This window comes from Aristolochia californica, unplaced genomic scaffold (genome assembly GCF_029961685.1).
Source record: "Aristolochia californica isolate CCGP_79_NKW_82.1479 unplaced genomic scaffold, dmAriCali1.0.hap1 SCAF_7, whole genome shotgun sequence".
Taxonomy (NCBI): domain Eukaryota; kingdom Viridiplantae; phylum Streptophyta; class Magnoliopsida; order Piperales; family Aristolochiaceae; genus Aristolochia; species Aristolochia californica.
This window is the reverse complement of record NW_027182268.1, coordinates 2,669,691-2,687,008: the sequence shown is the minus strand read 5'-3', so window position 1 is coordinate 2,687,008 and position 17,318 is coordinate 2,669,691. Positions and strand designations below refer to the sequence as shown.

General features: G+C 37.5%; 1 protein-coding gene across 1 annotated transcript; it reads left to right on the top strand.

Moving 5' to 3' along the window:
- The first annotated feature begins 1,593 nt into the window (after positions 1-1,593).
- Positions 1,594-3,674, top strand: LOC137936204 (uncharacterized). Its single transcript, XM_068780771.1, has 2 exons — positions 1,594-3,029; positions 3,546-3,674. Exons 1-2 carry the CDS (start codon positions 1,692-1,694, stop codon positions 3,672-3,674), a joined length of 1,467 nt encoding a protein of 488 aa, XP_068636872.1. The 5' UTR covers positions 1,594-1,691.
- The last annotated feature ends 13,644 nt before the right edge of the window (positions 3,675-17,318 follow it).

Below are 17,318 nucleotides of genomic sequence, written 5' to 3'. Positions count from 1 at the left end.
AAACTGGAATTGCTATCGATAAGATCACTATCACAGAGAGTCTAGTTTCCTATGGCATAGATTCTATTGGAGTGGTTCGAGCAGCTCAGAAACTTTCATATTTTCTGGGACTTCCAGTTGGAGCAGTCGATATTTTCACAGCGAGATGCATTTCAGACTTGGCGAGCTTCTCTGAGGATCTCTGTAAGAAGTCTGAACCCCATCCCGTGACTGATTCTTCTCATGTTTTGGAACAAGACGCCGAGTTTGTCAGGCCGATAACCGAAGTTTCAAGATTCCGTCAACTGGGTATTGGGTTTCTGCAACTTATTGCTCTCGTCTATGCTTCTGCCTTGCTGATTATTCCCGCCAATCTTTCGACCTCTGTTTTTCTGAGATTTCTCTCTACTAGTAGCACTCTGATAGGCAAAATTCCGCCGCTGAACTTACTAACTCCAGTGATTTTGGCTCCTCTTGCATGGATTTTTTTCATGTTCATCACCTGCATTTTCCTCTCTCTATTTGGGAACTCATTCCTGCAGCCGAATTATTCATTAAGACCCGAAGTCTCAATCTGGTCAATTGATTTTGTCAAGTGGTGGGCTTTGTACAAGGCTCAGGAAGTCGCCGGAAAGGTGCTTGCTGTCCATCTAAGAGGCACAGTTTTCCTAAAATACTGGTTTGAGATGCTCGGAGCTCGTATTGGCTCCTCAGTCTTGCTTGACACAGTTAACATCACGGACCCTTCCCTTGTGTTAATTGGAGATGGGGTTGTCATCGCAGAGGGTGCTCTTATTCAGAGTCATGAGGTAAAGGACGGAATACTGAGCTTCCTTCCGGTGAAGATCGGCCGGAATTCTTCCGTGGGTCCTTATGCCGTAATTCAGAAGGGAAGTGTTTTAGGAGAGGAGTCCGAGGTTCCACCCCTGCAAAAAAGTGAGAGTGGAAAGCCTGTCTTTAGAGCCCACAAGGCGGGGAAGTTACAAAGGGTATCCACATCTGCAAAACTTTGCTGGGACTCTGTTCGTCTTGTTAGCCTTGATGAATCATTTTAACTCATTACGCCTTTTTTCTTTTCTTTATTGCAGAGTGAAAGTGGAGAATTTGCAGAGAAACGGTTTGCGGAGCGGACGAACTTATATCATTTTATAGGCGTTTACATAGTTGGTCTCCTCAGCTCTCTTGCCGCTGCTCTTCTTTACTTTGGCTACATCAACTTCGCTCAAGCAACTCCCTCCGCTGAACATTTAGCCTTTCTCTGCTTTGCCGGGACTCTCCACTGGGTGCCGGCCGCCATGGTCGCATATGCCACAATCTTCCCAACTATCCCAGATAATCCTGGAAGCTTTGCCTTCTCTTTCGCGATAGCTTACGCGATCCACGGTCTTATCTACATCATACTGGCTGCCATCGTCACCAGGTTCCTGTCAGGAAAACAAAATTCGCAGCAGAGCCACTCGAAAGTCTGGCTGAGACACCGCATTATCACCTCCTCTCACCTACGGTTTGCCAATCTCCTCTCTGGAACAGAGGCAAGTTGTGTGTATTTGCGCCTTTTGGGAGCCAAAATTGGTCGTCACTGTTCAATCCGAGCAATCAATCCAGTCACGGACCCAGCTCTAATTTCTATAGGCAGTGGTGTTCATCTCGGCGATTTTAGCCGGCTTGTTCCGGGATTTTATTCATCTGCCGGATACGTTTCCAGGGAAATCATGGTGGACGAGAATTCGGTCGTGGGGAGTCAGAGCATCATACTGTCAGGCTCCATCGTTCAAAAAAACGTCGTTCTTGGCGCGCTTTCTGTCGCTCCTAGAGACTCAGTTCTCCAAAGTGGTGGAGTTTATGTTGGATCCCAGGCTCCAATCATGGTCAAGAACATATTCCACGCCTTGGATGAGAGGATCGAAGAGATGGATCCCAAATACAAGAAGATCGTTAGGAACCTCGCCAGTAACTTGGCCATCACGACGATGAAGGTGAAGTCCAGGTACTTCCACCGAATCGGCGTGAGCGGGAGAGGAGTTTTTAAACTGTTTGACGTTGTGCGTGGGTTGCCTGATCTCAAGATGTTTCGCCCCGGAAAAACTTATCCGATCTTAGTCCGGCACAGTAACAGTTTGAGTGCTGACGACGACGCGAGGATAGACGCTCGGGGCGCAGCTATCAGGATATTATCGGATGACGGTGACGAGTCGCCGCTGCTCGATTTGACGCTGAAGACGGGCAAAGCATTCTACGCTCGCACGATGGCAGATTTCGCGACGTGGTTGGTATGTGGGCTCGCTGCAAGGGAGGAGTACGTGAAACGAGCCCCTCATGTCGGCGATGCAGTCTGGGGCTCCCTTCGACTGACGGATTCGTATACTGAGCTCCATTACTACTCGAATGTGACCCGTCTCCTCCGCTGCTCGGACGGGCAGGAGATGTACGTGAAATTTAAGCTGCGGCCGCTGGATGAGAGCATCAGTGAAGATTCCGGCAAGGTGGAGCCTACAGGGATACTCCCGCCGGAAACCGGGGCGATTCCGAGAGACGAGAAAGATACCCGACCTCTGCTCTTCCTCGCCGATGATTTTCAGAGACGTGTCAATTCCTCCGGTGGTGTACAATATGTGTTCCAGCTACAACTCCGGCCGGTGCCGAACGAGGAAGCCGATCGGGACGGAGCACTGGACTGCACAAGACCCTGGGATGAGGTTGAGTGCCCTTTTGTTGACGTGGGATTGATTACCATAGGCAAAAATCTGAGCGCTGAAGAATCTGAAAGGCTGGAGTTCAACCCGTTTCTGAGGTCGCACGAGGTGGATATCGTCAGAGCAACATCTTGCTCGCAGAGCGCGTCAATTGATCACGGGCGCTCCCTGGTTTACGAGATCTGTCAGCATTTACGCAACGGGACGCCGCTTCCCGCTGCCTGGCGAGCATTCCTGGACCAGTCCGACGTGAAAGTTGAACTCACCGGCTGCCCGATGGCAGCAGGCGCAGTGCAGCCGCAAGAGAAGAAGCTTGATACCGGAAAAGTGACACTTGAAAGGAAGTGGTACCAAACCGTATGGGTTACCTTGTTCCAGCCCCTTGTACAGACGCTGCTGCCATATTTCCTTTTGGGGCTAGCCATATTTGGGCCCCTGAAATGGCTTATCTTCATGAAGAGGACAGAGCGGCTTCCGGTACAGTGCTTGCTCCCTTTCTTTTGGCTCTTCTCAGGGATTTTAGTTTCTCTGATCTGCGTCTTGGCCAAATGGGTTTTAGTGGGGAAGAAGAAGGAAAACGAGACGGTGATGATATGGAGCATGGAGGTGTTCATGGACACCCTATGGCAGGCGCTGAGGACGGTAGCAGGGGACTATTTCATGGAGATGACATGTGGGTCTGGCTTGTTTACGGTGTGGATGAAGCTGATAGGGTCGAAAATGGAGTGGAAGTGTGGCTGCTACGTTGATAGCATGGGGGCCATGTTGAACCCAGAGATGGTGGAGATGGAGAGGAATGGATGCGTGGGAAGGGAGACCATGCTGTTTGGGCACATCTACGAGGGGGAAGGAGGGATGGTGAAGTTTGGAAAGGTGAGAATCGGGGAGGCTGGGTTCGTAGGGAGCAGGGCCGTCTGCATGCCAGGCGTGACAGTGGAGTGCGGGGGAAGCTTGGGCGCCCTCACGCTAGCTATGAAGGAAGAGACTATTAGGTCAAGTTGAGCACCCTTCTTTTGGGTTGTTCTCCATAAATGCTATTGCTGCTATAGTAAATAAATCAATAAAATGACTAAAATGTTATAGATATGGATTCAATCTGAATCCTCATAAGTGGAATAAATACACCTTTCTTTTAACTAATTCCAAGTTATGTTAACCTTTTGTATTCAGCTCGATGTTTCATAGTGGGCTAATAAATTTGACCAATTCCAAGTTACAATGTATTTATGTAACTAAAAATTGTAAACCGATTGTAATTTACCCATCTATGCTTAAAAGTGGGTGGTAGCAGAGACCCTAAACCCTAAACCCTAGACCCTTCACCCCGAATGATGTTGATTACACGAAGTTGTTGAGAAACAAAGCATGTCTGGAATGTTTTTGTTTCATAGTGTACGATTGTGTGGATGGACACGGGAAGTAATATGTTCGCTAAGGGTGGCTTCAAACCGAGCCGGCTCGCAAGCCGCTCGAGTTCGGCTCGGTTCGAAACGTTATATTTCGAGCTCGAGCCGAGCTCGAACTCAGGGATGGGCTCGTTTACATTAACGAGTCGAGCTCGAACAGAGCCCGGTTCGGCTCGTCGGCTCGCGAGCCGACTCGTTAATATAACGAGCGATTCGGGATCGGGGATCGGGATACCTCTTCGATTCGGGAAATTTCTCTGCGAAACCCATACCTCCGTCTGCCATTTCCATGCCGTTTCAGCGTGATTTCTTGCGGAAATCGCTGTCCGTCGACAGGTATTCAGGGGAAATGGGGGATTTGGTCTTCAAATCCCTCGTTCTCCCTCTCCCTCTTCGATTCCTCGATTTATTCCTCTACGATTTCTGTCTTCCTTCCTCTTTGATTTCTTTCTCGTCTTCCTCTTCGATTTCTTCATCCAAGCTTTTCCTCACCGACGAGACGAAATCGACGGTCCGACGGAAGGAGGTAAGATTTTTATTTAATCTTTCTGTTTTTTTTTCGTCGCCGAGCTAACCTAAAAAATCTCTAACTCTCTCTTCATTTCACAGCTTCGTTTCTCGGCTTCGTTTCTGAGCTTCATTTCTCAGCAGTGTTCCTTCATTATTGGAAAGCTTTTTTGGATATCCGAACTGCACACTCTGTTTCTGTAAGCAAACTCAGCTCTGTTTTTTTTTTTTTCGATATTTCCAGCTGACAGTTCAAATACACTCGGGAAGAAATCATTGTAAGAAAACTGGTATGAATTTTATTTCATGATTTTGAGTGTTGATACTGTTTGATTTTTTGAAATGCTGAGTTCTTGATTTAAGGGTAGAATGTAAGAAGATCATTTTATACACATTGCATAAGGTTGACCTATTTTATTCTCTTAATTTATTTTTTTGCTTGAGTGTGCCATCAATTGCATTCTAGCTGGCTGAGAGCCAGGAAACTTCATACTGAGCTAACATTCAAGAAGGAAAGGAAGGGTGGGGGAGAAAAATCCCCCACTTTGTCATTTGTTATGTTTTTGTATATCTCAAAATGACTTACTAAGCTCAATTGCTATAATGTTTGGAAAATAGTTGGTTGGTTGTCAATGATTTTTTTGCTCAAATTCCATTGTTCTTCATAAATGAAGTTATTATTCTAGACTTTCAAATATTTTTATGTTGTGGGATCTTGTTTCTTTTTTGCCTTCTTATTTTTAGGTGTCTGGCCTCTTATAAAATTTTGTATGTTTATCATATATTTCAGCAATAAACAGCAATGGTATTCAAATTGTTACTTGATATATTTTAGCAATGAAATTTTATTTCATGATTTTGAGTGTTAATAACATATTCTGTTCAATAATACTCTATTATAGTTAATGGAATCAGGAGCTTTCTTAATTGCATCCAACTTCTCTTTATTATAAAAAAGAATAAACAAAGTTAGTTTTTGTCATTCTTTCTTAATTCTCATTGAACTTATATCTACTGCTGTTCTTGGTATAGTGGGGTATTGAGGTTGAATTTCATTTTTTTTCATTTTTATCATTAATTTCTTGGTATTGAGGTTGAATTTCATCAGAATATTAGAAGAGAATGTTGGTGTGCTTATTTCCTTATCTTAGAAGTTTTTAAATTTATATATAAAAAAAGGATCGGTATATTGGACTGGAAACTATTGGGTGCAGGGCTACTGGCTCAAAGAGACCCCGCTGCATTGAAAGACAAGGGTCGTTCCCGATTGTCACAATGTCACGTACCTTCCTCTAAGAATAAACAAGTATCTGAAATTATGTGTAGGATCTTTGTTGTTCAGATAACTTTCTTTTCTTTATGTTTTTAATTTGTAATTTTGTTTTTTTGTAGAAGTAAGAATGTCAACACCTCCTCAATTGACATCAATAATTAACACTAGTTCTAGTGTAACTATAAATAGTGACTCAACTCCACCAGAGTCACTACCCTCTGTCATAGAAGTGGGCCCAGATGAAATTACTATAAATGAGGATGAAGGTGATTCTACTCATACCTCCAAAAGACAAAAAAAGTCTCATGTGTGGTTGGAATTCAAAGAAGTATCACTTAATGGTACAAAAAAGGTTCAGTGTGTTCATTGTAAAATCAATTTGAGTGTTATTAGTAGTGGAGTGACTACACATATGAGTCGACATTTGAAACGTTGCACTAGTAGAAAAGTGGCAATGAGAAAACAAAAAACCTTAAACTTTCAACCAGTGGGAGCGGGGTCTAATGTTGATCAGAGTCCATCTGGACTTCCTTTTATGGATTTTGGAGGAAATTATGATCAAGCTAAAATGAGAGTAGTCATTGCTCATTGGATTCTTATGCATGAGCATCCATTCATGATAGTAGAAGAGGAGGGATTTAATTTTGTAATGCAGATGGCAAATATGAATTATGAGAAAATATCCTGGAAGACTATTAAGAAGGAGTGTATGGAGGTGTATGAGGCAGAGAAAAAGAAATTGAAAATTTTTTAAAAAGAGATTAACAAGATTAGTCTTACCACGGATCTTTGGAAGTCTCAAAATCAAAAAATTGAATATATGGTTATTACTGGGCATTTTATTGACAGTAATTGGAAGCTACAAAAACGAGTCTTGAGTTTTGTGCATGTTCCTCCTCCTCGTCGTGGCGTTGATATAGCAGATGCTATTTACAAGTGTTTGAAAGAGTGGGAGATTGATTGTCCAACTCGTTGGAACTCTACTTATGACATGTTGTCTTCTGCATTAAAATTCAAAGATGCATTCTCTAGATTTAAAGTTAGAGAACCAACATATGATTGTTTGCCAAGTTTTGATGAATGGGAAAAAGTTGACATGGTGTGTGAGATTTTAGAAGTTTTTAATGCAGTTACAAATATAATTTCTGGGAGTGACTACCCTACTTCTAATTTGTACCTTAGTGAGGTATATAGGGTAAAAGAAGTTTTGGATTTTCATTCTACAAATGAAAATGTTTTCATTAGGACAATGGTTAGTAGAATGAAAGAGAAATTTGAGAAGTATTGGGGTGAATGCAATTTATTCATGGTTGTTGCTTCAGTTTTGGATCCAAGGGTCAAATTAAAGTTGATCGAAATGTGTTTTCCAGTGATATATTCTATGGAGGAAGCTGCAATGAATATAAATTTAGTTCGACGCACCTTATATGAGATCTACGATGAATATGTATCCTTATATAATGTGGATATTAGAAATGAAGAGATTGTTTCAAGTACTAGTAGCTCTATGGGTGTTTCCACAAGTCGTAGGCCTTCATCAAGTTCAGGTTGGTCAAAGTTGATGAGTTATATGAAACAAAAGGATGCAGTTAATTTACCAAGGTCAGAATTGGAAATTTATCTTGAAGAAGGTGTATATAGTTGTGAGGAAACTTCACAATATAATTTTGATGTTTTAGAATGGTGGAAAGTGAATCATATGAAATTTCGAGTATTATCTAAGATGGCAGCAGACATCCTTGTAATTCCCATATCCACAGTAGCTTCAGAGTCTACATTTAGTGCTGGTGGTAGAGTAATAGACTCATATCGTTCTTCCTTGGCACCAAGTACAGTTCAAGCTTTGATTTGTGGCAGTGATTGGATTCGGGTTCTTCACGGTGTAAAGAAAAATCAAAAGGTGAATTTCTTTGATCAATTCTTTATTATGATATTTTTTAGTATATTTTTTAGTTTTATTTATTAAAATTTTGTTTTATGATTACAGCCTGAGAAGAAGAGTGTAGAGATAATGCTATCAGCTACATGATTTTTCATGTTTCTCTCATCATGGTAATTTTAATATTTTTAACGACATTAAGTAACTAGTAATGGAAGAGTATTTTTTTATCTGACAATAACTAATTTTTTTTTTTTTTTTTTTGTCGTAGGTGGAGATTTTGCTCATGCAGGGATGTATATTATTTTCTAGCATTAAGAGAAACAATTATAGTTTGTAATTTTATAATGGATTTATAGTTTTTATTTGGGTGATTGTAAATTGATAGTGATATTTTATTTAATTTTGTTGTGTTTGATTATTGTATGAAGTTTATTTATAATATTATGCAGTGTATGAAGTGTTTAGACTATTTTATGAAGTGTTTATGGAATGTATAGATAATTTTATGGAGTATTTATGGAGTGTTTATGGAGTGTTTATGGAGTGTTTATGGAGTATTTATGGAGTGTTTATGGAGTGTTTATGGAGTATTTATGCAGGTATTATGTACATTGATTATGTCCAATTTTAAGTAGAGGTCATGCCAAATTTTATACAGGTATTATATACATAGATTATATTCAATTTTAAGAAGAGGTTATGCCTCAATCTTATACATGTATTATATATATAGGTTATACTTAATTTTTTGTAGAGGTCATGTCCAATTTTATGTAAAATGTATGTATAATTTTATATATAATTAATTTGATATATATTTTTTGAAAATTTTTAAATGTATGTAGAAGCTCGAGTTCGGCTCGAAGCTCGGCTCGAGCTCGGTTAAGATTTTTGGGCTCGAGCTCGATAACAATTTTAGGCTCGAGACGAGGCTCGGCTCGAAGCTCGGCTCGAAATATTTAAATCAAGCTCGGCTCGAACATAGGCAGGTTCGGGCTCGGCTCGACTCGATGCCACCCCTAATGTTCGCTATATGTTTTTTTTTAAGGATGTGTTCTTTCTTTGTCGAGTAACTTGGAATTAAGTTGTCTAGGTGCTGGGGTATAGCCTAACTGACTCTCGGTGGCTTCTCAAGAGGGGGGTGAATTGAGTTATTCAAACTAAAACCGTTTTGTAAACAAAATATCATGTATATAAGCAATTCAATGTAAGTAGAAATATGCGCACACAATAGAGACAAAAAAAATTTTGTTCTCGTTGTTACCATAGGGGTAGTCACCACCCAAGAACCCTTGCTTGGGAAAATTTCCACTATTACTCTTCAATAGCTGGAAAATTATAAAGAAATTCCAACTATCCTCAGCTACATGTACCTCAATATACAATTTTCATACAACCCAATCTCCCCAAGAGATTGTGACTGGATTATATCTCCAACTAGGCCTTTCTATCTAGATTATCAGGTTCTAGATGAACCTTCCACATTAATATAAAAGAAATAAAAAAATTTAGACCATTACTTGGAGAGATGCTTCTCCTTGAGAGATTTCAAGCTTCATCCTCATTTGTATAATGTCGTATAATGACAAGGAACTTGTACTATCATACATGCAAGGATGATTGAAAGAGAAGAAGGTTTTTCAAAGTGGGATCACTCTCTTTCTCTGTCAAGCACTTATGAAAGGGAATTTGTAACATAAAACTTTGTGGCTTGAATTTAAGCCAATAAATGTTCATGCCTCTTTTTACTCACGTTTTGGTGGGGTATTTATAGTTTTCCAACTCAAACTAGTTGTTATTTTCCTGTTAAAAAAATCAGACCATTGATTAATCTATCATTGGTGAGTGATTGATCGATCAATCGATTATCACAACTACTTTTTTGTTAGAAAATGACTTATTGATCAATGGACGGATCGATCAATATGTTATCGTTGCTTTAGAAAAGTTAAGTTGACCGATCAATGTATTTTCATTTGATCAATCATGCTTGAAGTTCCTTATAGGCAATGGTCATACTGATCTAGCAATCTAGAGGGATGATCGATCATTCCATATTAAATCAGCTTTCTTGGATAGCTATGATCGATCAATGTATATTGGATGATTGATCATGCGTTATAGCATGAAATGACCATATCCGGATGATCGATCAATCAACTATGGTTGATCGATAGTCAATGACTGATCGATCATTCCAATGCCATTATATAAATGTATATATTTATAAAGCATGAGAATTTATGTCCAAGTGCTTTAACATGTTTCTAAGTGATATGTATGATGATTCTAAACATGTCCATATGCAAGTTATATCCTAAAGTTCTGATCTTCACAAATACCTAAGAAATAGAAGTTAAAATATTCTCTTGCATGAATTGATTGTTTAACTATTTATCTATTTAAGTTTGAACTTGAGTTTTCACGTTGACTTATTTCTTGTGGATGCTTCTTCAAGAGATGTTCTTCATTTTGGTTTTGATGTTTTAAACCTTGAAATGCTCTTAAAGGTTAAATATCTTAACTACTAGACTCGCAAGTTATTAGCTCAATTAGTTTTGTTATCATCAAAAGCAATGTGAGAGTCAACCTATGGTCAACATAGCTGTATCGAGGCGCTTTGGGGAGAGCTTGAAGGGAGAAAGTCAAAGAAGGAGAGTGAGGTGATCGCAATAGGGGGGCAATCAACAAAATTTGATCGGTGAGAGAGAAATTGGAGAGGGTTAGTGAGCAATATATTGGGATGTCTGGAGGTGATAAAAAAAGGAAATGGATTGAGAGACTATGTCCTCTGAAGTGAGAAAGTTTGAGTAGGTGAGCGAGGTGTTAATTTGGAAATACCGAGAGGTGATGGGAGAAGAAGTGTGACTAGAAGAAAAAAGAGAATATGGTCATTGACATACAAACATTAGCTAACTGACACATATAGACATATATACTAACTAATATACTACAAGGAATATTATTATAATAAAAATTTCAAAACACAAATAAGAAAGAAAAATAGTGAGGAAGAATATCTACAGAAGCTTGAATTCTTTTTGCTCCACTAGTTCTTCCCTTACTCCCTCTCTCATTGATAATGGTGTCTCACTCAAAAAAATGTATTTTTTTATAATATAAATGAATATAAAGGAAGCGGCTTCAAACTTGCAATTGAACTTGTACAAAGATAAGAACACAAAATCACATTCACAATAACAAAAAAAGAATACAAGAGTACTTGTACTCACAAGAAAACACAAGTGAAGAGTATAAGAATACTCAAAAAGAAAGAACAAAAGAACACTCAAGAAAAACAAAAGAACAATCAAGTGAACTCTCAAAAACTATCCAATAAGTCATTCTACTTCAACTGATGCCTTCCCTCTTCTCCTTAGGTGGTCTATTTATAGAGAGAGGTTAGAGGAATAGGCCAAAGAAGAATGATATCAATGTCTTGAGATGCTCTTCACGATGAAGATTCTCTTTCTTCTTTTCTAAAGCTATAATGGTGGTAATTTCTTTGCATTTCATGATGGAAATGCTCTTTTAAATTCTTTGGCCTTCATAATGTGATTCATTTTTTATTTCATTGATCTTCTTGATGGACAATCTCTTACCTTGACTTGAGCTACTTCCACTACTCTATACACTCTCTACATATTCTCTTCATACTCTACTCAACTACGTGCATACTTTCTCGTAATATGTCATATACATACATAATTGTCACACACACACACACACACACACACACACACACATAATTGCTACACACATATATGATATTTACAATATTGTCCATGCACCTCTAGGAGATGGATGTAAGAAGGATGCTTCTCATAGCTTCAAACAGGAATTCATAATTGAGAAAGGATTATGTATCTTGTCTTTTGGAGTGTCCACAGAGCATAACAAATCATTCTTGGATTTTAGATCTCGTTTACCTTATAGAATTAGTGGTTCAATTTGGTCTCAATTATTAGCATCTACTTTCATCAATCGAATAGATAATATTTAGGTAAGTCTTGGGTGACTCTCTATGAGTCATTCAGTTACCCAGTAAATATCCTTGATCTATTACTTTGGTGCAAATCAACCTGGTATTTATATCCAAGATATCTTATAATCTGCACTCTAAGATAGTTGCTTTGTTTTAACCACCTAGCCTAAAAATATATTGGATTGATCTAGAGTGTACTAAAATTTATGAAGTAATGCAAGATTATCATTATAAAAGGGTTTAGGTTAAATGCAAATAATTGAGACCTTGGAAGTGATGGTCCAAGAGACTTCTCAAAAGGGAGGATAGTTGAGAATTTGCAATAAAAATTGCGTACTTGTAAATAAAATTAAATGCAAGTAAGGCAATAAAACACACACACCATAATAGGAGAAATAATTTTTGTTCTCGAGGCTCCCCTATTAGTAGTCACCGCACAAGAACCGTTGCTTGAGAAAATTTCACTAATAGTTCTTTTAGTTAAAATTTATATACAAGGGATTTTGACTCTATTTTAAGCCACACGAATACTCAAATACACAGACAGAAGTCTCTCCTTGAGATTGATTAACAAGATTTTAACTCTAGCAAACTCTCTTATATAGATTTCTTGGCTGCAGATCAACCATAAGAAGAAAAAAATGAAAATACAAAAAAATAAAGGAAAACTTACACTTTTGAAACAATGTTCTCCTTGAGATTTCCAATCTCGAACCATTGATGCACAAGAGGAAAAGCTTGAAATGCTAGTATGTACAGAGAATTTGAGAGAGATATGGAGTTTTTAAGTGTTTGTACCTCTTTTCTCTCAAAAAAATGTTTGTGAGGGAATTTCAATTAAAAAAGTGGTTTAATGCAATAAGTTTCCAAGAAATGCTTTCCTTTTTTTAAGACATTTGGGGGGGGGGGGGGGGGGGGGGGGGGAGCGGGTTATTGGTTTTCGCGTCAAACTACTCCTTTTTTGCCGGTTTTCATAAAGTTGCAAAAGTGTTGATTAATCACTAGAAAGCAATGATCGATCAACCATATCTAACTACTCCATTTTTGCCCGTTTTCATAAAGTTGCAAAAGTGTTGATTGATCAATAGAAGCAATGATCGATCAACCATATATAACGACTATATTTTTGTGTTCCACATGTTTGTTGATTGATTAGGCCACCGATCAGTCAAATTTTCAACTTGTCAGAAATGGTAGGTCGATCGATCAATTAAGTTAGGTTGAAGGATCATGCTTTATGGGGTTGGCTATGGTGTTTTAGATGATCAATTATAGAACATGGTATGATTCATCAAGCTTTATGGCTCAATATTGCAAGTTTATGTATGATTGATAAATCAATTAGATTGATCGACCATATTTTTATGCTTCTACCAAACTGTATTATGTATGATTGATCAAACTCATGTAGTTGATTAATCATATTTTATACTAGATTATAAAATTTTGATTTTTAGTATGATGATGATGTAGCTGAGGGGTTTTTCAAATTTAATTCTTTATAATGCATCAGCTAAACATGATTTTGAAAAATATTTCTAAAGTTCCAAAGTCTCTGTTCTACCTCGAAATTGAAGTTAGGTGATGTGTTCTTTACATGGTTATTAATTTTTGAGTTTACTGATTGCCCTTTGCGATGATGAATGGGAGGTCGCTAGTCACTTATGCATACTTGAGAGTATTTTACTGTACTACTCTTAGAATTTTTGGAACAAATTTATATTTTGATGATGTTTATACTGTGTATATTATGTTACATGAGTGGATAAACAATGTGATGATGACTAAAATTTTGAAATATTAGGTGTACCTTGATATTGACCATAGCTTTCATATTTGATCCATGATTCAAGTTGGATCACATTTGGGTACATGTGTGGGACGATTTATGGAGATGTTGTGTCTCATGTTTAGAGGGTTCAACTTTTTTCTTTATGATCTATATTCTAAATATTCTTCCTAGTTTAGTCAACCTATTTGTGCCTTTGCTCCAATTAAGAGTGATAAAAAGCAAGTGGTTGGTGAAAAAAAATTGTGATACAAAGAAGCAACTAAGATGAGATTTTATAAAAAATTTAAGCACTAAATCATCAATGGAATTACATGTGATGAGTGAGTTGGATGTTTATTTGGATGAAATTCATTCTCCATATGAAGTTGGTTTTGACGTGTTTTATTTTGGTAGAAAGGTTATGGGGTAAAATTTCCTATTCTTTCGAAGAAATAGTCCCGCAATTTGAATCGCTAGTGCTTCTTTGTCTGCTTTTTGTACGAGCACTACAATTATTGATGAGCATTGACATGTACATCAGATTGATCACTATTTTTTAAATGAAATATTAAAATATTTAATTATTCATTCGTTAAAAAATTAATCATATGATGTATTTATTAACTTTATTATGTTTTTTAATTTATATGAATTTTTCTTTATAATCATGTTAGTGGGAAGATGTCTGATTATGTTGTTTATTCTAAGGAAAGGTAAATAAAATTAATTTTATTTTTTAATATTTGAATTTATTTGACAATGAAAGTTTTTATTTTTTCTCATGGCAAATAATAATATTAAAAATTATATATTGAATTTTTATATGACATATTAATAGTTCATATTTCCTTAACTTTATTTGTTTTAGTATTTTTTTATTTTTAATTGCAGGAATTCATATCCAGTTATTATCTAGATCCAAATAGTATCAGAACCAGACAATCAATTTTCAAAAATGGTTTTTAATCCATTTCCACACTTTCCCTCCCCTTTAATCAAATAGAGAGACTTAATGAGACTTGTTCTTGTGACCAGAGGAAGCTTGCACATTGCTTTACTTTGCAGTCTCCAACGGTCTGTGTGAGACGACAACATCCCGCGCGTACGACAACGTTCACCACCACCACCACCACCCCTCGTGCTTCAGTAAAAAACAAAAGAAGACGATTGAAACCGTTAGTCTGGAGGAATTTTGACGTCCTTCCCTCTTTCCTCCTACTTCGCTTCTTCCTCTTTCCATGGCTCTCTTCTCCTCCTCATTCTTCATCTACGCAGTCATTTCGCTGGCGATTTTACCTCCACTAAGTACCGTTGCTTCTCGACCCAGTAAATGCCCACACTCCCCTATCTCAGTGATATCTTCTTTTTTCCTAGAAGCAGATGTTCTTGTTAATTCTCTTTTTCGTTTTCTTGATTTGGTTTTTCATGTGCTTTTTTCTTTTTACTTTTGAAACAGACCTGCAGATGGCAAATGAAGAACGATACTTACGGGTAAGATTCACGGAAGGTCACTTGTATATATCTGCCCCATTCCTTTTGAGTTCTCTCGGCTATGCCTGAAACGGGTTTCTGCTCCGTGTTTACTTCCAGGGTGATCAAAGGTCGTCTGACTACGGTCTTCACCCTCTGATCCGAAGGCTTTACAACCAGGTATTGCCCTTCCCTTTCACCTCTGCAAGACAGGTCCCGACGGGCCCCGATCCTCTCCACCACAACCGTTCCCCCTCGCGACCCTCGCCTTAATCCAGATTAAGGATACATGATGTGCATGCACGCCCCATTACTCTCTCTGGTTTTAGTAAGCTAAGTGGCCTTTTTCATCAAGTTCCACTCTTTTGCTTGGAAGATGTTTCCGGTAATTTTATTTCTGTATTTACAAATGCTCGTCGAAAGCAATAGGGACACTAATTTATGTGGATTTTACATCAATTTGGACTCTTTTGTCAGAGAAGATGTTGCAAATATTGTTTTTCTTCTGTTTTTTTTTTTTTTAATAACAAAGGACTGCTGTTAAATTGTTAATTATGTTTCTCCGCAGAGAGAAACTCAGAATTTTTCCTTTCGTTTGGATCATTAAACTTGAATCCCATCTTCTGAGAGAGAAGACAGTGATGAGTTTCTGATTGTTTCATAATAAGGACAAAAGAGAACCATACGAGCACAGGGTACAGAAGGGTGGGATACGTGCAATGGTGGATTGCATGGCACTGTTGCGTAGGCCACCCTCCAAATCAGTACTCTCTCATCATTTCAGGTAAGTACAGAAAAACCCTAGCTTTCAACCTGCAAAACGAAACGAAATGGACGATTCAGAGAGTGGAGCCACAGTAGCTGAGGCGCATCAAACGTACGGATAAAAGGGCATCTGTAAAATCTTAGCAACAGTTCCTCTGGCGTCCCCTTTCATGGCTGTACCCCCCTCACCGGAAAGCCCTGCTGCATTTTTCACCAAAACGGAAACCGAAGATGGTGTCCACCCGCTATCTCATTGATCATGAAAGCTACCTCTCATAGGAATAAATCAGAGGTGGAGATAAGAAGAAAGTTAGAACAAAGAATTCATGGATTCCCCCTCGTTCATTCCACGCACACAATGCGCTGATCAGTTGCTTAGTATGATCACTATTAAATTCTCTCCATCTCTCTTGCTTAGTAAGATCACTATTAAAAACGGTTTTTGCCAGCAAAAGGTTTCATTCATTATTTTTTTTTTTTAATTTTTATTAAAAAAATCTTCTTTTTTATTTGATTTTTCTATTTAATTAAATTTCCTTTTTTGATTTCTTATTTTCTTATTTATTCTATTTATGAAGAGAATAATTTTACTATATGAAAATTTTATTTTATATTTTAAATTTAATTAACTAATTTTCTATTTGTTCTATTTCCCAAATTATTCATATTATCTATTTCATGTTTTTTTTAATTTTTTTAATCAAGTTTTGTTTTAATATTTTTTTAATATATTTTTTAAATTTTTTTGAGTCAAGTTTAAAGGACAAACTCATGGGTGTGCTTAACCTTGATAAAGTTTTAGGTACTTTGTATGCATGGTCAAACTTGCTCAAATCTTCAAAACCTTCGAGTTGTTCAACATATACTTTTTCTTGAATGTAACTATTTAAAAATGCACTTTTTACATCCATTTGGTACAATTTGAATTTCATGTGACAAGCATAGGCTAAAAATATTCGAATTGCCTCTAGTCTTGCCACTAGTGCATTGGTTTCTTCAATCTCAATACCTTCTTCATGGTACAATTTGACACTTCTCAGTGAATCATAAAACTCTAGTTTTCAATTTGTTTTCATATTCTGAGGGTGCTTCTTCAAGAGTTGTTAACTTTCCATGATGCGTGAGGTCTTTGAGAAGCTTGTTTAGTTTTGATGTTTTAGACTAGATATCTTTTGAAGAAAAAGTACATGAAGCACTAAATTGATGATTGTAAGCTCTATTTAGTTTATTAGCAACAAAATCAAGAATGGAGTCAACATATGATCAACAAAAACGATTAGGTAATACAAAAGAATTAGATGTTTTAGAGGATACAAAAGGTGGGAGTTTTTTTTATATAAAAAGAAATTATTCAAGTGGAATGGTCTGATGGTCATAGCTAGAAGAGAATAGGTAGTATTGTGATTGTGTAGTTTTATAGGTGTTGAAAATTTGGATTCCATGATGTATAATCATGGAAGAAGAGGATTAAGAGGTGAGAAAAAGAGAAAGAGCTATGAAGTTTGAGAAAAGAGGAGGAATAATAGGGTAATGGACTTTTTCAAACCATCCCCCTTATGTTTTATTTATAGATATCAAAGTGTTAAT